General features: G+C 48.4%; 1 protein-coding gene across 1 annotated transcript in view; it reads left to right on the forward strand.

Annotated features, from left to right (window-relative positions):
- Positions 1–24417, forward strand: part of LOC149337331 (uncharacterized) — a 69210-nt gene that overhangs the window by 41405 nt on the left and 3388 nt on the right. Inside the window, exons 11-17 of the mRNA XM_089554393.1 lie at positions 1337–1459; positions 6061–6238; positions 6710–6865; positions 8466–8685; positions 9904–10060; positions 14777–14889; positions 15454–15586. Of these exons, the coding sequence (XP_089410519.1) occupies positions 1337–1459; positions 6061–6238; positions 6710–6865; positions 8466–8685; positions 9904–10060; positions 14777–14889; positions 15454–15586 (1080 nt within the window). The remainder of the gene's footprint in view (positions 1–1336; positions 1460–6060; positions 6239–6709; positions 6866–8465; positions 8686–9903; positions 10061–14776; positions 14890–15453; positions 15587–24417) is intronic.

A 24417-nucleotide genomic window follows, 5' to 3' on the forward strand; every position in this document is an offset into this window, starting at 1 on the left:
AAACTACATCAACAATTCCACCGTGGTCAAGTTTACGGTCAACATGCGTGCGGAAGGAAACTTACCGTAAACCTGAGTATACATACTTGCTCGACATGCTTACAGACGCGTTTTACGAAGGTAACAGTCACATTGTGGTTGGACAATACGCCTGAACTGAGCTCTGTTATAATGTGACGTATGAACGGCTCATTTTAGGCAGGTTCTAGACACACTCAAAGAAATTAATAATCACGAAATTATTGCCGTCGGTGTGTAAGATTGGAAATAGATGAAAAAGGTGAGTGAGGGCACAGTACAACTGGCGTAAATCAGTCGTGTGGAGACGCGAATTACGGCATTAGAAATTGTTTACGATATGTTCCTACATGTTAAAACTGCGGTGCTGCGCTCCCTGTACGAACATTCATGTGTAAAAAGAATACCTGTATACAGTACATCTCTCCCCCCTATCCTTTCTGGCTGTCCCCTCAGTTCTTTCATTCCGTTTCTCCAGTCTGCTTGCTTTCCCTTTATTTCCGCAGCCCCAGCTCAGGTGCTTCCCGTAGGGATGGAAGATGGGGCTAGCAAAAATCATTTCCTTCCTCTTAATTATTATTTTGAATAAACCACTACACTACTGCTGCGCTCAGATGGTTCTGTTGCGTGAAAGCACTGTAGTTTATCCGCCATGACTGCGGGTGCCATCTCCACACCCCTTTCCCCGTGCTGAACAAAGGTCATTGCACGTCCGTAAAGTTCTGTGTAACGTCGATGTCGCCATGAACTACTACTGGGAATAGCATATCGCAGATGTCATTGTGAAAGGCACCACGAAGCGAGCTTTCAGGCTATTCGTGAGAACTCATGCGCGTGAAACTTATGACAGTGGCAACGAATATTTTATTTGCATTGCAGCGCGTTTTCCACGAATTCTTTGGTCCTTTACGACTTCGTTCATACCGTAGTGAAAGGTTGATTTAATTGCTCCTTTTGAACATCAGATGTTTAAGCGCATGCCGCTTGCCGTGTGTAAAAAACGGAAACATATTTAATGTCATCGTATCCTAAGCGACCTTCATTATGCGTTCATACATGTCAAAAAAGTTTCAACCGCTAGGATGCTTCAACCCACTCTGTCAAGCGTATAATGCGCTTGGACAGGCTTGCTCGATTTCATTGTGGCTGTGGCTTGATGATGGCCATCTGCGAGATTATGACGGTCCTGCTCAAACGTTACGCTATGACAAGAGCACTACTAAACAAACGTTACGCTATGACAAGGGCACTACTAAACACATAGCTCTTTATTGCGGTATGAAAAGAGCATCTTCAATATCCCTTAATATTTTTGCAGGTATGCAAGAACGCTTCCTTTGGCGCGTCCTATTACGATACGAAAGACCACGCTCAGGTGGCTTACAATAAGACACTGGAGAGACTGTTTGTATACGACATTGATGAAGGACTGCGCTACAAGGTAAGTATATGTCTCATGTGTAACAGAAAAAAAATAAATGTTTAACTTTCCATAGTAAGCGTGTGTCCTTTTTCTGCGGTGAGAAAAGAATACAACAGCTGTATCTTACTGTGAGGACTCTGTGAGATTGCAGGTCTTATTTTCAACAAACACCAAAGTACAAACAATAAACGAGGCGGATTTTATCAAAAAGGAAAACCAATTTCAATATGAGCGAGAAAAAAGGAAAGGAACCAGAGAACAACGCAACAACAACACAGGAAAAACACGCGGGGGAACAGAACAAAATGCTTACGGACAATACAGGGAAAAAGAGTCAAAGAGGAAAGTTCACACTACTTGTCTTATTCGAGCAACGAGCGGCGAGGACTGGCTGCGTGTCGGGTAGTCAAGGAGTCTCTTGGCGTTCCAAACGCCGATGCAAGGCTACCGCAGCGGCAGCGTTCGTGGGCTCCCGGCACGGTTTCCAGGTCTGGTATCCCGGAAAAGTCACGTAGGCGCCCGAAGCGGCCTATGTAGAGCAGCTGACGGATGGACGGAGAAGAGTAGCGCCTGAGCCTGGTGGTTGAGGCTCTCGACGATGGAAGTCCAGGTCTGGTGGCCCGGACGTCTGCGGCTAAGGCCCAAGCCCGGAACTCGGGGAGCCAGCAGAACTCGTCCACGTCCGTCGTCCACCGCGCTCTTCTCTTCTCTGCCACGTAATCCTCTTCGACCTGCCCCGCGTTCCCCTCCGCACGCGCTCCTCGTGCTTTGTCTTCTTCTCACGAACGCCGCTGGGTGGCGCTATCTCCTTACAGAAGGCCCCCTCTTCGGAAGTTTTTTCCAAGGGAAAGAACTCGACTTCAGGAGAGCGACACCAGACGCGTTCGCCGATCGCAACATAGAACACCGCACCACAGCGCGCACACTATACACCACACACAATACGACGGTCGTCAATGTTCGAAGCGTTCACACACCTTCGCACACACAGCACAGAGAGCACATGGAAAGTCAACGTAAAGCGTCCATAGAGGGCGAAGAAACACGGAAAGCATAAAAAGTAGATAGCCGACACTCAAAAACAAACATGAACAAACAAAAACAATTCCAACAAGAACAGGTGTGGGCTACATTCTTCCGTATTCCATTGTTCACATCGAACCACTTCACCGTCGCGAGAACTTTTCCGGCTAGTACTTCCGTTTTCCTTTGTGAAACCGTTTTCTCCAAACCGACCTCGGTTTCCACCATGATTTTACATATTCCCGTCCTATGATGTTATTCACTCTGTTCTCCCTTGCCTTCGACACAGTCTGCTGACACATGTCACACGATCTGACATAACTCTTAATGTCAGCCTGTACACCGGGCCAGTAAAACTCAGTGAGCACCCTAGCTATTGTTTGCCGTATTCCATGATGGCCGGATAATGCACTCTTATGTGCCAACTTAAGAACTTGCGTGCGTAAGCCCTTCGGTACCACCGCTTGCTCAACGACTTGGCCGGGACACACTTGGTACGACCGGAAAAGAACACCGTCATCTGTATCAAAAGAGTGGGCGGTCTGTCCCTTACCACGAAATATTTGCCCCAACTTCCTGCGACACACCTCTAAGCTCGGGTCTTCTTCCTGTTTGAGGCGAAACTCCGGCCGTGACAAGTGGAGTGTGTTCAGAGTGGGGCTTTTACTACTCTCTGAAACCTTTGCTGTCACCATAAGGGAAGGAACATCGACCGCACCCGTCATGGCAAGGGAAACTGCCTGATCAGTGAGAACTGGCGGGTCAACCGGGAATGGAGGTTTAGCCCCGGGGACATTGCCTATTATAATGTCGTATAAGGGTGTAGACAAGCAGCGCGCGATGGCCTTACCCGAGAAGTATGGAGAAGAAATCACCACCTCCGCTTCCGGAACTTCTACACGGGTCCCATTGGCCAAGAATAATGTAGCCTTTTTCCCTGTTAGTGCCGCTGGCGGTACAAGAGACTCACGCACAACAATACCGGTGCTGCCCGTATCCCGTAATACCGAACCATGCTGGCCGAACACCTCACCGTGCGCCACGGGCATAGCAGTTTCCACCGGGTTGGAAGGACAGACCATCTCCCCCAACTGGCCCTCTACGCGCGTTACCACTGCAGTGCTATCGGGATGTGAATATCGAGGTGTCATGCAACAGGCGGACTCCTCACGGTCTCCTGGCCTCTTAGCTTTGCATGACTGGGCATCATGTCCTACCTCGCGGCACCAGGTGCAATACAATTGCTTCGGCTTTGTCCGACAATCCGACGCCTTGTGCCCAGTCTTCTCGCAAAGAAAACATCTAAGGCGGGATTGTGCACGTGAAACCTCGTCTTTGGCTTTAACTATCGTGTGCTCACCCTCCTCTTTAAAGAACAACAAGTTATTTTGCCGCTGTGCCTCGAGAAAATGATCGGCAGCCTCCGCCAGCTTAGAAACTGTCTTGCCCTCCCGCTCACGTAAGAAAAGGGCTAAACGAGAATGACAGTTGTTCAGAAATTGTTCGCCCACGACCATCTCGCGAACCACCTCAAAAGTGCGGCCTTCTTCCCGCATCTCGACCCAACGGTCAAAGAAGCTAAACAACCTGGCAGCATATTGCGAGGCCGTTTCTCCATCCTGGGGCTTGCTCTGGCGAAACTTCTCTCGGTATCCTTCCGCGGTGAACCTAAACCTCTGAAGCAAGGCAAGCTTCGCTTTGTCATAATCCACGGAATCCTCAGGCGAGAGCCGACCGAAGACCCTAAGTGCTTCGCCGCCAAGGCACAAGCTCAACGCCGTTGCCCACTTTTCTTTTGGCCAACCCTGCCCCGTGGCCACATGCTCAAATCTCTTTAAGTAGGCATCGAGGTCATCCCGCGCTTCATTGAACTGTGGTATGAGGCTGTGCGGGTTAATGGAGCTGGTCGATGAGACGCTACGCTCTCCACGGTCACTCGGAGGATTTGCGCCACCCTCCATGAGCCTTATTTGTAGCTGCAAGTTCCGCGCCTCTAACTCCAAGCGTTCCTTCGCAGCCTCTCGCTCCGTCTCTAAATTCCGTGCCTCTAAATCCAATTTCTGCTTCGCAGCTTCACGCTCAGCCTCTAAATTCCGTGCCTCTAATTCCAATTTCTGCTTCGCAGCTTCACGCTCAGCCTCTAAATTCCGTGCCTCTAATTCCAATTTCTGCTTCGCAGCTTCACGCTCAGCGGCTCTCTCTTCCCGTGCCTTACGAAGCTCGTCCTCCACCCACGCTCGTAACTCCGCGCCGCACAAGCCCATGCGCTCGCCCAAAGCAACCAAATCTGAAGCGCTCATATTGTTCCTAAATTAACACAACAGGCGAATAGATAAAAACCGACCTCGTCCTGTCCTGTCGTAGTGGACGCCAAATTTGTGAGGACTCTGTGAGATTGCAGGTCTTATTTTCAACAAACACCAAAGTACAAACAATAAACGAGGCGGATTTTATCAAAAAGGAAAACCAATTTCAATATGAGCGAGAAAAAAGGAAAGGAACCAGAGAACAACGCAACAACAACACAGGAAAAACACGCGGGGGAACAGAACAAAATGCTTACGGACAATACAGGGAAAAAGAGTCAAAGAGGAAAGTTCACACTACTTGTCTTATTCGAGCAACGAGCGGCGAGGACTGGCTGCGTGTCGGGTAGTCAAGGAGTCTCTTGGCGTTCCAAACGCCGATGCAAGGCTACCGCAGCGGCAGCGTTCGTGGGCTCCCGGCACGGTTTCCAGGTCTGGTATCCCGGAAAAGTCACGTAGGCGCCCGAAGCGGCCTATGTAGAGCAGCTGACGGATGGACGGAGAAGAGTAGCGCCTGAGCCTGGTGGTTGAGGCTCTCGACGATGGAAGTCCAGGTCTGGTGGCCCGGACGTCTGCGGCTAAGGCCCAAGCCCGGAACTCGGGGAGCCAGCAGAACTCGTCCACGTCCGTCGTCCACCGCGCTCTTCTCTTCTCTGCCACGTAATCCTCTTCGACCTGCCCCGCGTTCCCCTCCGCACGCGCTCCTCGTGCTTTGTCTTCTTCTCACGAACGCCGCTGGGTGGCGCTATCTCCTTACACTTACCGGCACTCAGCTATGGGGCAGAAACATGCAGGCTAACAAAGAGGGTTCAGCTTAAGTTAAAAACAACGCAGCGAGCTATGGAAAGAAAAATGATAGGTGCAACGTTGAGAGATCGGAAGCGGACGGAGTGGGTGAGGGAACAAACGCGGGTTAATGACATCCTAGTTGAAATCAAGAGAAAGAAGTGGGCTTGGGCAGGGCATGTAATGCGAAGGCAAAATAACTGCTGGTCCTTAAAATTAACGAAGTGGATTCCAAGAGAAGGCAAACGTAGCAGGAAACGGCAGAGAGTTAGGTGGGCGGAGAAGAATAACAAATTTGCGGGAATACGGTGGCCGCAACTGGCGAAGGACAGGGTTAATTGGAGACACATGGGAGAGGCCTTTGCCCTGCAGTGGGCTTATGCCCACTGCACTTAACAGTCACTTAACAGTTATGCCCCTTAACAGTCACTACTCGTATCAATCGAAACGTATCTCACAGTGGTGCCGCTGGCTACTGAACTTTACATGTTTCTTGTTTTCCAGCTGTGCTTGTGCAAGCGGATTTATGTTGACTTCAAGTACGGGATCGCCGCTTACAATCTCGAGCATGGTGATGGCAACGACATCTGTGGCATGGGGCCCTATCACCGGCTACGTACTTTGCGCAGCGTGCTCAGTTTTGTCAGCCAGAAATTCATGACTTCTGCTGATTTCGATGCATGTAAGTGAACACCTGAACTGCTGAATTATGAAAAGTGAACAATACGGAAGTGCAGCTAACATTTTTGTTTATGGCGAGCGTCAGTCCCTCGCGCCGGTGCGGAGCGGAGAACTGGGAAGTCACTGTTTTCTTTTAATGCTCAGTTTTAGAGTTTTTTTCAATCTCCCTACAAAGCGTGTCCAGAAACCGGGAGCGAGAGAATAATAAAAGTATTAGCCAGAAAATTGTACCAGGCCGATGGCCAGCGTGTATGGAACATAAAACCTTCTAATATTTCAAGACTAAAATTAAAGCATTCGTAACAAGGTTGTTGCTTTGGACTTTAATCCGATATTTACGATCTTGGGGTCGCTTAGATTTTCTACGCACTAAATGGAAGCTGTTGTCTTACGCGTGGATAACGCTTCCACTTGTAAGCTTTAATATGATCGCAGCGTACGTGGGTTCCAATGTAAAGCCTTTTACATGCAGGTTTGAAAGGACTAACACCACCAACAACCTCACCTCCCTTAACTACATCAACTTCGGTGACTTCGGCGACAAGCCCGTCGACAACAAAGACAGCAACGTTGCTGACGACATCGATGAGTCAGTCTACGACGCAGGCCATTACAGCGCCTCCTCCGAGTAAGCTGTGCCTCATGTTTCGGGGAATATTTTCATGCCGAGATCTCTGTAAAGGGTTATCCAGCGAGCATTTGCACGTGCAATGGATCTTGAACGAGCCACAATTACTGCTGACAAACAAGAGAGGGGGGGGGGGGGGGGGGAGAATCAACTTATAACCTCTTTGTAGCACCAGTGCTGAAACTCGCGTAAAAAAAAAAATCTTTTTTTGTACTTATTTTTACATCAAGGTCGCTCCTAGGACATACACCCTAATCGCTTGGCCTTTTCGTTGCGCGTTTTGGCAGTGAAGGCAAAAAGTGAACGAAAAATTTCGGTCATTTCAGCAGTACCTTGAAGTGTTTCCATAAAAAAAAACGACATAAAAAGTTCAAAGCGTAAAATTAAAAGTTGTCAGGCCACAGCAATCGAACATATCAGCAAGCAAGCCACAAACAAAATTGCGAAAAAAAAAGCGAGCAGTCAGAAAGATAAAAACAGCGAATCAGGCTTTCCGAAACAACCTTGTTTCGATATATGTTGAGATTGTTTGCGGGATTATTTTATGAACATTCCCCGTGTTTCTTAAAGAACAGGATTTCATTTCATTCCTGATCTTCGATTCGGCAGCCTGCTCGGCTCAGTTGAATGTGGCAGGGCATGCCTCCGATCAGCCGCCGCGGCAACTCAGTGTATGTGCGGCGCTCGGCTCCTGACCGGAAAGACGCGGGTTCGATCCCGGCAGCGGCGGTTGAATTTGGTGAAGGCGAGATTCTAGAGGCCCGTGTACTGTGCGATGTCGGTGAACGTTAAAGAATCGCAGGTGGACGAAATTTCCGAAGCCCTTCACCACGGCGTCTGTGATAGCCTGAGTCGCTTTGGGACGTTAAACCCTCATAAATTATAAACCATTTTCCTCCTACCTGTGTAGTCTCACCCAGCAATAATGCCGACGTAAATTTATTTCACACAAAAAACAGTTCGAAGGAGGGTCACTGCGTAGCCTAGTCAGCGGAGCAAAAGGGACAAAAATCGAATCAGACGATCCGTCATATCAGCAGTGCGCTAAGGTCAACGACCTTGAGGTGCACCCAGCGCAGCGTGTGGACACTAATCCTTTCGACTGAATGTCCAAGTTACCTGTGCTAGGGTTTCTGCAATGTGCCGAAATAAGCAAATCTTCTAAAGCTTCATTTCTATTCAACAGAGAGCGCAAATTTCGCAACGCTTGCGTATGGTCAAAATCGTCCAGACCAGTGTTTGTCGATTTGTAATTTTTCCTTCAGATGACCTCTTTTTCATATAGCGAATGAATTTTTCACATGATTTTTCGGATCTGGGCGCTGATAATGAGGATGGAACGAAACTATTGCGTTTAGGACGAAAGCGACCGACCAGGCGAGTTGCTGGCGCTTAGAATAATTACTCTTTATCCCTGCGCAGAAAGGTGATGATGTCAGCCAATTTAACTCGTGCTTTAATTATGTTATCTGTAATGCGGTCCAGAAGGCTCATGCTGACAAGTGACTAGCACTTCTCTGTATTTATTAGCAGTACCAATGAGCCGCATTGCCCTTTTTGTTTTCTTGTTGACTCCCGCACGCCTCGCCTCTATTCGCAGTGGCTTCGGTCAGCACGGCTCTCATCTGCGTGTTCGGCAGACGCACGACCCAGTCCACTGTGTATCCGCCGGATGGGGTGTGCGACCTCACTTTCTACGACTCCTTTGGCAGCAAGAACGGGAGTCGTTTGGATGGCCACTACACGCCCGCGTTTGAAAGCTTTCTTGCCGCTGCGTCAGCTCAGATCAAGACTCAGTTCGGCGTGGGATTTGACTATAGGTCAGTCCGTACGCTTATGAAATACACATGCTTTTCCAAAAAAGTGATGGTGCGTGGCAAGGCGTCCAGCATGGACGATAGTACGAAGCACGACAGAAAGGTGTCCCGGCTTCGCCACGCATTCTACCATCATTTACAGAATTCTATTCTGTTCGAAAGGGCCCGCGTACCGTCGTCAGGCCTTTCGAACTCTGCGCTATTTGAAAAGCCTGTGCTCCAGCGTTCTGACAATGATTTGTGCTGGCGGTGCCGGCAAAAAAGGGTCAGCAAAATTTTTAGGGCACTTTTGGGCAGGTAATCAGTGATCAATACTTCGTGGTCGTTTCGATTCCTTTAATAGAGAAAGTAGCTGGTCGTGGATGTAATTTGTTGGCGATTCCTCTGCTTGAGGTAATATAGCCACAGACTCACGGAAGTCGTGAAAAAATAAAAAGAACAGTGTTACCTACACGTTCCTGCGGAGAAAGTCTTACTGGCAATCCACGCGCTGCAGGGGTCATGCCCTTCAATTCTGCACAAGAGCATGCTTGAACAGGAAACACTTTTATGTAGACAATTTTTTATGTATTCTAAGGTTTCGCTCTAACAATCAATATGTTGGAAGATCTCCTGTCGGCAGGCTTGCCTTTTTTTTCTATTAACGTTCTTGCCATCGTTTTTTTCTATTAACGTTCTTGCCATCGTCAAAAGCGTTCTCCACTGGTCTTCTATGGCAGCCTTAAATGATATATGCGAGCGACTGAAAGATTTCAAAAGAAATATTTTGCTACGCATCGAAGAATGGGTCATTACCTTCAGTATTTCCATAACAGTACCTAACAATTTCCCAATATACAAAATTTTCGTTCAAGACTCTTGAACATGTTCTGTATCAGCGCGGGGTAGACAAGAGTTGCGAGGAACGAGAGGAGATGGAGTGGAGAAGGGGCGCTAAATTTGATTATCTGCAGCAAAGTGTTACTACAACTTCAGATTGCAGACGTATTGGTAACACATTTGAGTGCAGTGCACCTAGAAGTGCGGTTGGTATTCCGATGCAGGAAAGGCTGTAGGAGAGGCAACGTCAGTGGGTGTATTCAGCTGAGTTTAGCCGAAAAGGCTTTCTTTATTGCTGGTTCCGGTTCATTGAACTAAGCCTGAACAGATTCTGGCTGTTCTGTCTTGCGGGGATACACCTATATGAACACGGTTCCCGTCTATGCCTTTAATCTCGCACAGCAACAATGAGGAGCATCAGTCCATCATAGCCCATCCAAGAACAAGAGATTGGCTGGAGAAGCTGTGGAACCAGCGGATCTTTCACTTTGGTTACCTGAACACAGACGCGCTCCGTTACCAGTCCGGTGAAGTGCAAGGACTGCTGCGCGTGCTGAAGGTAAGCACTTGAGGCGCTGACGCCTCTGCTGGCTTCCACAGCCGGGCATCTGTTAACGTAACAGCCTGTGTATTGAATCTTCTCTGAAAACACATGCAGGCGGCTTGAGCAAAAAATGAACTTTCGAGAATGGTTATTTCTTTTTGATAATTTAGGCCATAAAATTCTGTTCTTTACAAGTCAAGTAATTTGGTCCATCTAATGCTACCTAAAATAAATGCCGTACGTGCGCTGTGATACGATGTTTCTGACAAGGACATTTCAGACAAAACTCTGATGCCGATCGGCGGGTACGACGGCAGCATGGTTGGTACAGATATTCCGGCCTTATAGAGCACAGTAGGTTGCAAGGGTCGTGTTTCGTACGCCGCAAAAAGGGTGATGACCCGCTCTCTGCACTCATGCTGCTTCTCGTGCAGCCTTATGTAGAAGCTTGCTTCTGGGCTGACCGGTGCCGATTGCTGGGAGGTAACCGACAGTACTGGGGGTGTTCGCAACTTAGGGGCCGAATAGAAATTCCGGTGGCTAAATTCAAAGCACTGCCTCCATAGGTGACTTAGTGGATATCGCGTTCAACTGCTGACTCCAAGGTCGCAGTTTTCAACCCCGGCCGCGACGGCCACATTTCTATCAATCTGAAATGCAGAAGTGCCAGTGTCCTGTGCGGCGTCAGTGCAGGTTAATGAACCCCTAGTGGTCTGAATTAACTTGCAGCCCTCTATTACGGCGTCTCCCACAGACCACGCGTCCGTTCCTGAAACGCAAAAGGGTTAGCTTTCATGTGAAAGCAAACTCTTAATGTTTCCTCCAAAACCATGAGAAGAATTTATCTGAAGCGCAAAAGTTTCCAGTTTCAACGAAGCAGCTGAAAATTTCAGTGCTAATTTTAATTTTTTCATCTCAAATAGAATGAATGTAGTCGAATGCACTGGCAGAGAGCCTCATAAGGTGCTTTACAAGGTCCCACACGACAGTAGTTTCCCCAACTAGGAGCGAGAAACTGCACATAAGGAGGCCGCCAATCACACAAAAGAAATGCCTCTATTGCTTTTCCTACACCTTTGCAAAAAGCAATTGGAATATCAGAGAGTACAAAAGTATATGGTGATTTAACGGGGAACAGCCAGTACACCCACGACTCACTGAAGGTATTTTCCTACTAAAGAGCACTCGAAATGAGCTGCTGCGCATTATGGACGTGCCAGAGAAGTATAGTGGAGTTGTCGCCTTGAGAGTTAACCTCATGAAAACAATGTTGATCGGCTTGCCGGAGAAGGAGCAAGTGCTCTGATGTCCCGAATTTTTCGTGCTCTTTGTCTCCCTTAAAACACACGGCACCTGCAGATGGGAAGAGAGGAATTACCGCGGGAGTAAGAGTATGGTTGGAAGCGTTTGAGCGTCACTCACAAATAACGAGGAAAACAGCCACAATAACCCCTGACAGAAAAAGACCGATGCATCCCGCTATTATGCACTTAAGCAGCCGAGGCTTCGGTGCTAGTGAAAAACCAGCAACAACGATATCAGGAACAACGCACAGAAACAAAATTTATTGACGCTCATTTTAAGAAACATCCTCCGCGTATTAGCGATGCACGAAAGACACCACATTTCTTCCCACAACTTGCGATTTATAATTTTTTTGCGCCACAGCCGAAACCACTTCCAGGCACTACTAGATAGTTGCTTGCTGTGTTAGATAAACAGAGGAAATAGGCACCTATTGGACATGTTATGCGAAAAAGATTGATTAGTACTATTTAATAGGCTACTATTAGTATTATTTAATAGGCTGATTGTGGATCTACCAGGCAAAGTAGAATGTACGCTGAAGAGCAGCGGAGTGAGATGCAGTGGTTCATAAACTTCTTAAAGTTGCGGGGGCAGCCTGGTTGCTACCGAGTGAAAGCAGGCGTCAGAAAATTTGAGAAGAGTAGAGAGTCGGACCAGTAGACACATAGTTTGCGCATAATAAGAGACGCAGACACTGTGAACAACAAAGTTTGAGAGTGTCTTAAGAAGTCATTGATCGAGGTTTTTTGCCTGCAGTGGACTCGCCTCGGCTGGTGATGATGATGACGAAATCAGTTTGTTACACTTTGTAAGCTCATGGTGGTAAATATTAGGCAACAGACAGCTGCATTTAATGCGCGCTAGTAGGGTTCAATTCGAAGAGTACAATTTTCTCGCCCGCTGTGTTTTATTCTGCTTTAAAAACCACCAAGGCGTAGAGGCGCTTTCGGTTGAGCAAGTTTTCCTGCCTTCTTCAAACGAGCCCACGAATTCGTCGTAGAAGGCATTCATTGATGGTGGCACATTTCAAGAGGATATGATAATGAGGCACGAGAAACAGGTCGAAGACAAATAACGAGGCGTCAGCACTAACACAGCAAGCAATTACCGACTGCTGCCTGGAAGCGCTTTCGGCTCTGGCCTAATCAATTTATAGCTCGCTACTAATGGGGAGAAATTTGTTGCCTTTAATTCATAAAGAAGGTTTCTATTAATGAAACAACAAATTTTGAATCTCGTTATTAGCGCAAATAACTGCACTGCAGCCCTTCTTGTACCATACTATCCTATATTATGTGATATTACTTGTAACTACGAGATGTTTTGAGTATTCTCAAGAAAATAAATTTTTATTACGGTCGCAAATTTTCAGATATGCATCATATGACATATGCAGATATGATTATACGACAGCCTCATATGATCGCTTCGTGCTGTTGCGCTAGCCAACGGCAAAAGCCCTTGATAGAGCCCAAATACGCAATTGGAAATTACGGTTATGTTACTAGATTGTGCCCCGGTTGCAGGTGGTCAGATTAAGTCACCAGTTACCTTCTTCCTTAAAAGGCTTCATAACAAAACATAGCACTGCCGAAATGTCCACAGCCTCATACGATGCATGTCATGTGATTGGTTTGGTTTATAGGGCGTAGACGTCCCAAACCGACTCACGCCATGAAGGATGCCTTAGTGGAGGCCTCCGGAAATTTCAACCACCTGAGGTTCTTCAACGTGCACTGACATCGCACAGTACACGGGCCTCTAGAATTTAGATGGTGGCGAAAGTCGATAAATTGTCTTCAGCAGTAAGCTGATTAACTAAATTATGGTAACTTTTTAACTATCTCAGCTAGGCAAGTGGTTGCAGTGATTTTAGCTAGTCGTCAGTAATAGCCATATCAATTATTAGAATTTCAAAAACTTGATTATCTTCGGCGCTGTGGCTCGACAAAATTTGTCTACATTGTGCCAAAATACATGCGCTTCAGAAAAGCATGCAGGCAAAGCAACCTTTCCAGTTCACGTAACTAGTCAAAAAAGCAAAATTTTGTCGACCCACAGCGCAAGGGGTAATCGCGTTTTCTAAATGCTAAAACTGGTATGGCTATTACTATTGACCGGCTACAAATCTCTATTGGTAACTAGATGCTGAACTCTAATAGCTCAAAAGTTACTTGTTAAAATTTAGTTAACCAGCTTAATACTTCAGACGATTCACCGGTTTTCTTGTGTGCGCCAACACTAGCAATGCTATGCTGAAAAAGCCGTATTTTTACCTGAAAATCTTTTTTTAGAACAAGTCCTCCTCGTTGGAAATCGACATTTAAAATAAATGGTTCTTCATTTGGTTCTTTACACAAATAGAGTCTGTATCTTTTCGTGACTGATAATGTCGGTGTTTGTTCGGCATCAACCGAAGCATTTATTTCTAAAAAAAAAATAAGATTTCCTAGCCACCCTGTCTAAACATGACGGGTGCAAGTCCGAAAGACTCCGTGATAACTGTTTGCAAGTGAATGGTGTTGTAGCCTAGCCTGAGTAATCCGCGATAAAGACCCTGTGTCGACTGAGCACAATTTATTCAGAAAGTGTCCGATTTTGCTGATACATCTCTGATATTTTTGTTTTCGTCCGTAGGTTCAAATTCCTTGATTAACAATAATAGTAAATATAAAAATAAATAGAGTAGAATAACAAGAGAAATAATCGAAGCTGAAAATATGCATAGATCAGGACCTATTGTTCCAAGCACTTCATCCATATACCTAATGCGTTGATCCTGTCCGCACTTGTTATAAGATGGCATGTTCCGCGCTATGACTGTGCTTCTTGAGATTAATAAAAGTTTCTGGAAGTTAGCGCACGTGCCATTCGATCGTCTCCATTGTGTGTCCTCGTCTTAATGCTACACTACAATGCGCAGGAAAGCTTTCGCTAGGGAGGCTTTGATTTGCGCGGGAAACGCATTCTGTGAGATCAAAACCGGTCTGCGAGAATTCCATTTATGTGCAACGAAAACTCAATCTACTCGAAATTATATGAGCGTTGTTAACTACCGTAATTATTACTGAGCAAAAAAACCTAATGCGCCTTCTAGGTCGTTTCGATGGAGGCAGCGTGGGTGAATTTCGGTTGAAGGATTTTATGAGTAATGAGTTTCTATGTTCCAGATTTTTTTACCACTGTGCGATGCTTTTTATGGTCATGGCACCGGACCAAACTGAACCGACATATTAGCTATAGTCGGGAGCTGTAAGCAGCAGAATGGGTTCTGATTTCCTTTCGTGCATGTAATTAGATTTATTCCAGGAGCTACAGCACAGCGATTTTACCTTGCATAATGCATGAAGTGGCTGGTCCTCTTCCTTGCTCACCACAGGACCGCATCGCATACTCATTCATTGTTTTCTCCCCTGCCCGCAGGAGATAGCGTCATGGTTGAGCAGCAAACGGACCTCGGAGCAAGCAGGCTACACCGTTCTGGCTTCGGCTTTTTTCATGCAATCAGGGGCCATCACAGCCGCAAGGCACATGAGGTAACTTTCTTCCATTGCCACCTAGACTGAACGCCAACATCGCGCTTAATATGTTGCGATTTTGCGAACGACAAAGTATTGGCGCCTAACAGCAAACTTATTTAGCTTAACTACCGTCTTTTGAAAAAAAAATATACAAATTTTATTCAAAAGTCACCGTTACTGCAGAAGCTTTAGTTCACTTATCTTTTCATTTAATAGTAATGCTTGTAAAGGATGATGAGCTGTTGTACAAAAGGCTGTTATGCTTTTTTTTACCGAAGCTCGTATACCCTTTTATAACAAAGCTATCATGCCAGAGGCTGTTACGCCCTTTTTAGTGAAAAAGTCAGTGTGGACGCCTTGCTATGCGGCAGCTGACCTCAGCGAAAAATGCCTAATCTGATCTGGCGACCTCTCTAAATATTACTTAACCTTGTCAAGGAGCTTTTCTTGTTGCTGATGCCATGCCTTGAGGCGTTTTTGCCATGAACTCTGCCATTCGCCTCTCTCCTGTGTTTCGAGGTACAAAAAAAATGCACAAAACAATTCAGCAAAATGCCACTGATGTTCTTCTTACTTCAGGGAAATCTACAAGCCGGACATTATCATAACGGTCTCACATTTATTCAACGAGGACAAGAATATTCAAGACTGCAAAATCGTGCCTCCTACTTTTATCTTTACTCCGCCACCTCACTTTTACTTTTACGCTTTGGTAAGTGAAAGTTTGCCACCCTGAGGCTTTTCTATCCTTCATTGCACACTTATCTTCCGACACCTGAAGATGGCTTGCTTAACTAAACTGTCTTACATGCCTTCTGCTTTAATAAGTTGGGTTATCTACTCCTGTTTTACGGAGGGTTGGGAACGCTAGCGCGATATACCTTATCAGAAAACGAGGCTTTGGCTACAATAAGGTGCATTCTCGAGTAACTGCAAGGCTGTGTTAAAATATTACGGATAGCTTAATTACCCATTGCTCTTGACCTGATATTCCTCGCAGAAACGAGTAATTCAGAAGTACTCAATCAAGGCCCTGGAAAGTGAAAAAAAAACTGACCGATGATTACGTTTCTCAGTAATGCATTTTATCAGCGCAGCTGCTACGGTATTTGAACCATAGCCGACCGCATACGGAACGCGTAGTGCTAAACAGAGCCGCCTCTGGGTTTCGGCTTCAGCAGCGCCTCGCCAGTACGCCGACACTGAGCATCGCCTCAGGGGAATAGACGACGGCGTGCGCTGTTCTGGCGCCATCTATTAGTGGGTTACCGGCGCAGAGCCCATCTTCTGGCTGTCACATCGCGAACAGCGTTTGTAGAAACACGTCACCAGATCTCACGTCTTTCCTCAAACAATAAGGGAGAAACGACTGCATACCATCCTGAGCTTAGACCTGTGCAAGGCTTTTGATAACTTGTGCCATGAATCGATTATTAACGGTCTCTCCGAGATGAATGTAAGGGCCAGGACCTACACATACATCAGAAACTTCCTTAGTAACAGAACAGCCTGGATTAAATTTGGGGAGCTACAAGAATCAGTGATGAAATGGGCACCAAAGGCACGCCACAAGGGCCAGTCCTCTCCCCTTACCATGAGATCCTTTACGAAATGCCTGCGCTAAATCCCACACGTAAAACACGCGCTGTATGGCCATGATATTACTATTTGGACCGATACGGGTACCAAGCAACAGGTAGAAGAGACACTACAGAGGGCGGCAGACACAGTCAGCTCATATACCACCGGCATCGGGCTAAAGTGCTCCCCAACAAAGTCAAAGGTGCTTGCAGCGCAGATCAGATCATGCGCTGGATGCAATCACTGCAAAAACCTTAATGCGAGGACACTCTTGAACATCAAATTGGCAAGAAACAATATCGCCGAAGTGGATAGCCTCAAGACTCTTGGCCTCACCTTCCACAAAGATGGGGGAGGTCTAGATGCTCTAGAGTTCATTCGGGCCACAAGTAAACAAGTACTAGGACTGCTCAGAAGAGTAACTAATAAATATAGGGGGATGAAGGAGCAAGATCTCTGACGCATAGTGCAAGCCTTCATGATCAGCCGCATTACATACTCTCTACCCTACTGCAACCTGAAGGAAAGAGAGGTAGAATCGGTTAATGCTACCATTCGAACGGTGTACAAAGCAGTTCTACGGCTTCCCAGATACAGTAAAACTGAAAATCTACTCGAACTAGGCATATACAGCACACTGGAAGAACTGCTAAAGGCGCATAAGGAAGCACAAATATTGAGGCTCTCAGCCTCTACTGCAGACCGTATGGCACTGTTCAGGCTAGAGATAGAGCTGGAGTACGACTCTAGCTGAAAGGAGATGCTGCCGATTTCAATCAGACAGCATATTAAAACCCTACTTTCCCGAAAAACATGACAGCGGAAAGGTATGCAGCTAGGAAAGTGAACCTTGCTCAAAGAATCCAAGAGCAATAAAGCAGCGACCCAGCTGCAGTCTGTGTCTACGCGGCCAGAGCAAAGGAAGAAAAATGCTTCACCACCATGGTGGGAGCGACAGAATACCAGCCCAGGTTTTTTACCGTAGCGACGTAACTTCAGCAGCAGAGGCCGAAGAAGTAGCCATTGCCTTAGCTCTCAAGGACGACAGCGCCACTAGGTTAGATCTCGCCTCTGCCAAAGTCGGCTACACACAGAAGGTTCATGTCTGTTAGTATTGTCCAGGAAAACCCGCTTGACGATGCTGCCGCGGAAGCGTGCTGCTGCGGTCGTTCCTTCGCTTTCGGCTTCCGTTGAGCTGCCTTAGCGAAACAGTCCGCTTCCACTCGCAGGGCAATCTGCTCTGCAATTTTCGAAGCTTGTCCATCCCGTACTTCGGTAACGCACTCGTTGGAGTTTTCGACATTGATTTCCGCTTGTGGGCAAGGGCAGCTGCACGTAGATGCTGCGCTCGTTTGTCGGCAGTTTCCACTTGTTGTCTGGCATGCATATAGCGTTGATGCCACACTGCTTCTGCTTGTTGTTTGTCTAGACAGCAGCCTCTGTCGACTGGTGCGGTTGTTTGTCTTTTACGTTGGTTGCTATAGTCTTTTACATTGGTGTCTTGCTCGGTGCAAAGCATCTGGATCGACGTTAGAAGGTATGGCGTGAAGCAAGCGTAGCAGCAATCCGCTAAGAGAAGCTGCTTGCTCGGTGAAGGTGACACGTGGCATGCGTCAGGCTAGGCAGGAAAGGGAAGACGGGCGTTTGTATCTTGTAGGCTTGGGTAGCGAAGCACAAGTGTCATTTCGTGGCAGAAGATGCTCCTGAAGACTACGAGGACCAGGCCAACAAGTTCACACAAAATAATCGACACCTTTCTCGGGTTTAGCCCGTGCACGCCCCGCCAGTCACCCTTCGCTACAGACCTCTCTCAGCCTACGTCATCATAGCACGTGTTTCTGGTCCGATGGGTAAAAGATGCCGCGTACCGAGGAGTCCATAATCGGGAGAAGAATTGCTACCAGGGGTAGCGAGGAGTCTCTAATCGGTAAAATCAAAACCGCGCGAGAGCGCTCATCACAGGCTATGGTCCATCACCAGCAAAACCGGTTCAGGAGCGAGAGTGGACGGTTCTGCCCATCGGGAACGCCTTTTTGACGTCGCGTTGTTCACACCAGGAAGAAATCTATTATATAATTAGGCAATGAAGAGAAAGAGGCGGTTAAAGACCGGGCTCACAGCAACAAAACTACCCTGCGAGCCGCCTTCTGTTCGTTTCCGGTGGAAGGTGGGCCCACCTAGGAGGCAGCTGGGCCACCTATGTCACATGACCACTTGCCCACCGAATAATGAGCAAGCTATCCGCCGTGGCAATCGGCAGTTAATGATTGGTCACTCGGGAAGAGCAACCTGGGCCGCACAAGGTCCATCGCTGGGAGCACGTTGCATCGCGGGGCAGGGGGGTATCACTTAACCGCTGCACCACTGCGCCAGGAGGAGTGTGACGACTCCCAGAGATCTTGGAATGCAAAGTAGAGAATGACCCTCTGCATGTATGTGAATTAGTCCATTACGCTATCTCGTCATATCTTTCAGGCGGAGTTAGTGTTCCCTCCAACTTTTTTTACATGCCCAGCTTTTGCTGCAGTTAATGCTTTCAGCTAAACGCATCCCTCTAACTGTTCAAAATGTGGTTTCGCGTTTCCAGTCCACCCAAGTGGCTTACGGAAGCAGTTTTTATTTAGTGGCCCAATGGAACATTTACAGCGCTGCCGCAGTAGTGCAGGTTCCCGACCACGCTGGGCGAGTCACGTGACACTCCTGTCGTCCTCACGCGTGTCACTGGCTTCCGCACCCGTTGCGGTGCTGCGTCACGTGATCCTCCCTGCTGCCCGCTCAGTGCCTGCTGTTCCTCCGGCTTCATCCCGACACAAGACGCCTTTTTCGCTAGCGACCCATTCAGTGCTGTCGCACTAAAAATTAAAGTACCCTTTCACGCTAGAACTGAGACCTTGACTCATTTTCAAACGCCGTATCTTGGAGTACCCGCGGATATTTATTCCCTACTTCTAACCTCTACATTAAGACGACAGGTACCAGAAAGTGTATTAGGCTGTTGTATCCTAAACAGCAGCTAAACTCTAGCTGATGTTGGTTTTCTTCAACATGACAAAATTTCCAAACGTGGACAGAATTTCCTGAGTAGAGTGTGTGTAAAAAAAGCTCATATTTCTATGACTCAGCTGTTGTGAACGAGAAGTACGCGGACGGTCACTGCCACTCGCTGTCCCGGTTTCTCCAAGCAGTGGTTTTGACAGCTACCACAATATACATGTATACCTTAATGTCGGTTATAATCGTTGTGCGTATTACATTTTTGTTACGTGGTTCAGACTGTTCCGGCGTCAAGCAGCATACGTGGTAATGAAGACTTCCGTTAACATCGGTGCAAAATGGACAGGAGCGCCGACTAAGCTACACGCACGCGATTAGCGTTTCATCGGGGTGGGGCATCGCATAACTTGCCTCACGACACAATCAGAGGCCATGGAGAACGCTTCCGTCTCTCTGGCTGTCCTTCACTATTGAGGTTTCTTTCGCAAGGATGTCCACAGGCAGAGCTGCTACCATATTGTGTCCATGAGAGGAGTGGCGAGGGAGAAAGTGTGCACGAAGGCGCGTCATCGAGTGAACACAGAGGCACTGGAGAGCAGCGGCAAACGATCCACCCTTGAGGTTGAGTCCAGCAGGGCATTCTCGGCATGTGCCGAATGCATTGAGCATTTACGTCCCAGTCCTTGCTCCCGTACTATCTTAGTCCTTGACCAGGGCTGAGCGAAAAGAAATGAGAGGTGGGACAAGTCAGGATCAGGTTTGGTTGGTTTATTCGGGTTTAACGCCCCAAACCGACTCAGGCTATGAGAGACGTCGTAGTGACGACTCCGGAAAATTCGACCACCTGGGGTTCTTTAACGTGCACTGTAAACGGGCCTCTAGAATTCCGCCTTCATCGGAATTCGGCCGCCGCGGCCGGGATCGCACCCGCGTCTTTCGGATCAGCAGACGAGCACCATAACCACTGAGCCACCGTGGCGGCGGGTACTAGTGATTTCCAAACCTAGAATAGTGTAGATTGGTAGTCAGTTTCTTTTTTTTTATTTTCAGACAAGTGGAATGACTAACCTAACAGATATTTAAACCCTTAGGCGTGCGTCATTGGAACTCGCTGAAATATACTTCTCGTGTGGCGTCATCATGCGAATGCGCCTAAACTAAACAGGATATAACGAGACATTTCTGAACAAATCGCACTTGCTGTTCGCTGCCGTTGTTAGGACGGCGAATTGGATTCGCCTGCAAACGCTCAGTGGTGCGTTTCTCGGCCCAGGCCCTCATATTTAGCGAACAGCGGCTGCTCTCCCTCTGTAGAGGCATGAAAAGTAGCTCACCTCTACAATATCAGTTCCAAGCGCTGTCCCCACTCTCATCCAAAACTGCCATAGGCCGCTCCTGACAAGCTGTATCTCTTTCCCGCGTGCCACCCGACCAGTCTATTCTTTGGGCAGATGAGGGGAATCTGCCCAGGCGGGCTTCCCGGCAGAGTGGTTGTCGTAGCATTTCTTCTCTTTGCCTTTATATTTTCCTCCACGCGTGTACAAAGATACCATTCCCCTCTCTTTTGTATAATAGTTTTCATCAGTTAAGCTTGTTGTGTGTCAGTGGTGCAGGCGGTGTGTTATTATTTTTTAACTTTACTAGGGCAATCTCAAACTACTGAATTCCGGTCTGTGATGGTTATTTTCGTATCAGTGATGTGTGTAATATAAATTTGTCTCATTTACTAAGTTACTGATTATTCAAGACTTATTACCAATGGTATAATTTATTTATTTATTCTGTAGCAGGACTTCCTGGGAAATAACTTAACGACAGCTAGCCAAAATGACGGTCCGAGCTTCGGTCATCCAGCCAGCGATCTCGCGTCGCGCGCTTGCGGTGCGACTGGCGCCGCTACTCATCTTCCTCTTTACAATCACCCCCGGGCTGAAGGCGAAGCCATCCTGGCGAGTCAGGGGGACGACAACACACACGAGTCATAGTACGGCTTTAGGCGTGAGACATGAGCAGTCTCGCGTCTACGTCGGCGTTGATCTGTGGCGGGTGTCACGGGGTCGACAACGTAGTTGACCGGGGAAGTGCGCTCTACGATGCGGTAAGGTCCGTGGTACTTGGGGAGAAGTTTGGAGGAAAGGCAGGGTGTGGTAGACGGCACAGGAAGCCAGACGAGAGAGCCGGGTACAAAACTGTCAGCAGCGTGGCTTGTGTCGAAACTGAATTTTTGACGCCCCTGCTCGCCGGATGTTAACGACCGAGCGAGCTGACGGCACTCCTCGGCATGCTTGGTAGCCTCCGAAATAGTGGTGCACTCAGACTCGTCGGGCCGGTAAGGAAGTACTGTGTCGAGCGGTGAGGAAGGTTCTCGCCCGTAGAGAAGAAAAAACGGCGAGAAGCCGGTGGTGGTCTGCGTCGCGGTGTTGTAGGCGTAGGTGATGAACGGCAGGATCCGGTCGCAGTCGGAGTGGTCGGAAGACCCGTACACCAACAACATATCGACCAAAGTGCGGTTAAACTGTTCCTTCAAACCGTTAGTCTGAGGGTGGTAGGCCGTGGCGGTATGGTGAGTGATCTTACACTGTTAGAGAAGAGATCCCACGATCTCGGACAGAAAGACGCGCCCACGGTAGCTCAGCAGTTCTCGGGGCTCTCCATGGCGAAGAATGAAGTGATGCAAGATGAAAGAGGCAACGAGTGGTGCCGTAGCAGCAGGAAGAGCCGCGGTTTCGGCGTAACGCGTGAGGTGGTCGACAGCTACAATAACCCAGCGGTTGCCAGCAACAGTGTAAGGAAGGGGGCCGCAGAGGTCAATCCCAACTCTGTCAAAAGGACGGGAAGGACAAGGGAGAGGCTGCATCTGGCCGACTGAGTGGTGAGGAGCCGGCTTGCGATGTTGACAGTCAGGGCACGAGCGGACGTATTTGCGGACGTAGGTGAACATACCGCACCAATAATAGCGGAGACGGAGTCGCGTGTACGTTTTAAAGGCACCGGCATGAGCAGACTGCGGGTCGTTGTGAAACAGGGCGCAGAATGTCGACCGCAGATGGGCAGGGACGACAAGCAACCACTTCCTGCCGGGAGAGACGTAGTTGCGCCGGTACAGGAGACCATCACGAATGGCGAAGTGAGCAGCCTGGCGGCGTAGGGAACGAGGCACGTGTGCCGCCGAGGAATTTGAGAGAAAACCTACAAGCGAAGATATCCAGGGGTCCTTTTGTTGCTCGCTGCTCATGATATCTGTTGGAAACGACAGCCGACTGGCGAGTGGCAGACGTCTGGCGGCAGTGGAGAGCGGGACAAAGCGTCGGCGTCGTTATGTTCTCGGCCGGATCGATAGATGACACGGATATCATATTCTTGTAGGCGTAGGGCCCAGCGAGCGAGGCGGCCTGTAGGGTCTTTCAAGGAGGCCAGCCAGCAGAGGGAATGATGGTCAGTGACGATATCGAAAGGGCGGCCATAAACGTAAGGGCGAAACTTTCCGATCGCCCAAACAATCGCCAAGCATTCCTTCTCAGTTACTGAGTAGTTGGATTCCGCTTTTGTCAGTGCACGGCTCGCGTAGGCAACGACATACTCGGGAAATCCGGGTTTACGTTGCGTAAGGACAGCACCGAGGCCAACGCCACTGGCATCAGTGTGAATTTCAGTGGGAGCAGTGGGGTCGAAGTGGCGTAAAATGGGAGGCGCCGTGAGCAGCCGGCGTAAGGTGATGAAGGCGTCGTCGCAGTCAGGTGGCCAATCGGACGGTTGTACCCCGAACGCAGGTCTAAAGATGAAAAGAACTCCGCACCCTGGAGGCAGTCAAGGGCGTCATCGATTCGCGGCAGCGGGTAAACGTCTTTGCGGGTGATCTTGTTAAGCCGCTTATAATCGACGCAAAATCGTATTGTGCCATCTTTTTTCTTCACAACAACTACAGGAGAGGCCCATGGACTACTGGATGGTTGAATGACGCCTCGCTGAAGCATGTCGTCCACCTTAGTGTTGATAATCTGGCATTCCGCTGCCGAAACTCAGTACGGGCGTTGACGAAGCGGCAAGTGGGCTCCATTGTCGATCACGTGGGTCATGGTAGACGTGCGGCCCAGTCGGTTTTGAGCTACGTCGAAACAAGAGCGAAACTGGTTCAGTAGGTGAAGACGGGCGCGTTGCGGTGTAGCAAGACTGGCGTCGACGGAATCAGCAAAGGCATCGTCTGTGGCCAAAGCGGGAGATGCCGGCAAAGTTAGAGAATTAGTGGCAAGAGAACATGATTCGGCGCAACGTTCGGGATCGAGCACACAGTCGACGGGCTGAATGTGGCCAAGGCATTCGCCACGGAGAAATATGCAGGGGGCTCAAAAGAGGGATCGAGATCGGGATGAGGCTGCTGCCGTCTTGAACAGTGAGCACAGCGAATGGCAGAGGCAGACTGTGTCGAGAGATGAACACGTCGGATGGTGTAAAGACGACGGCGCCGTCAGATGCGGTGAGGCAGGAGACAGGGACAGGAACAGATGAGCATGCAGGAATCTCGATGTCGTCAGCCACAGACAGTTTGCCCCACGAAGATGACGTATCAGGCGAGGTAGCACTACACGGAAGAAGTTCGAGCTCGGCATGAGCGCAGTCAATGAGGGCCTCATGTTGGGAAAGAAAGTCCCAACCTAAAATAATGTCATGAGAGCACGATGAGAGAACGACGAATTCAACAGTATATAAAGAACCGTGAATGATGACCCTGGCTGTGCAGGCGGCTAAAGGCGAGATTCGCTGCGCATTGGCTGTATGAAGCGAAAATCTGGATAACGCCGTCGTCACTTTGCGAAGTTTGCGCACAGTTTCTCATTCATCACAGAAACAGCAGCGCCAGTATCGACAAGCGCCAAGGCGGTGTGGCCCTCCACAGAAACGTCGAGCACATTCGCTGGGGACAAACGAGGCCTTGAACTTGTCGCCGAATACGCAGTTCTTGCCTCGGGA

Source organism: Amblyomma mixtum, chromosome 7 (genome assembly GCF_055824585.1).
Source record: "Amblyomma mixtum isolate Tamu chromosome 7, ASM5582458v1, whole genome shotgun sequence".
Taxonomy (NCBI): domain Eukaryota; kingdom Metazoa; phylum Arthropoda; class Arachnida; order Ixodida; family Ixodidae; genus Amblyomma; species Amblyomma mixtum.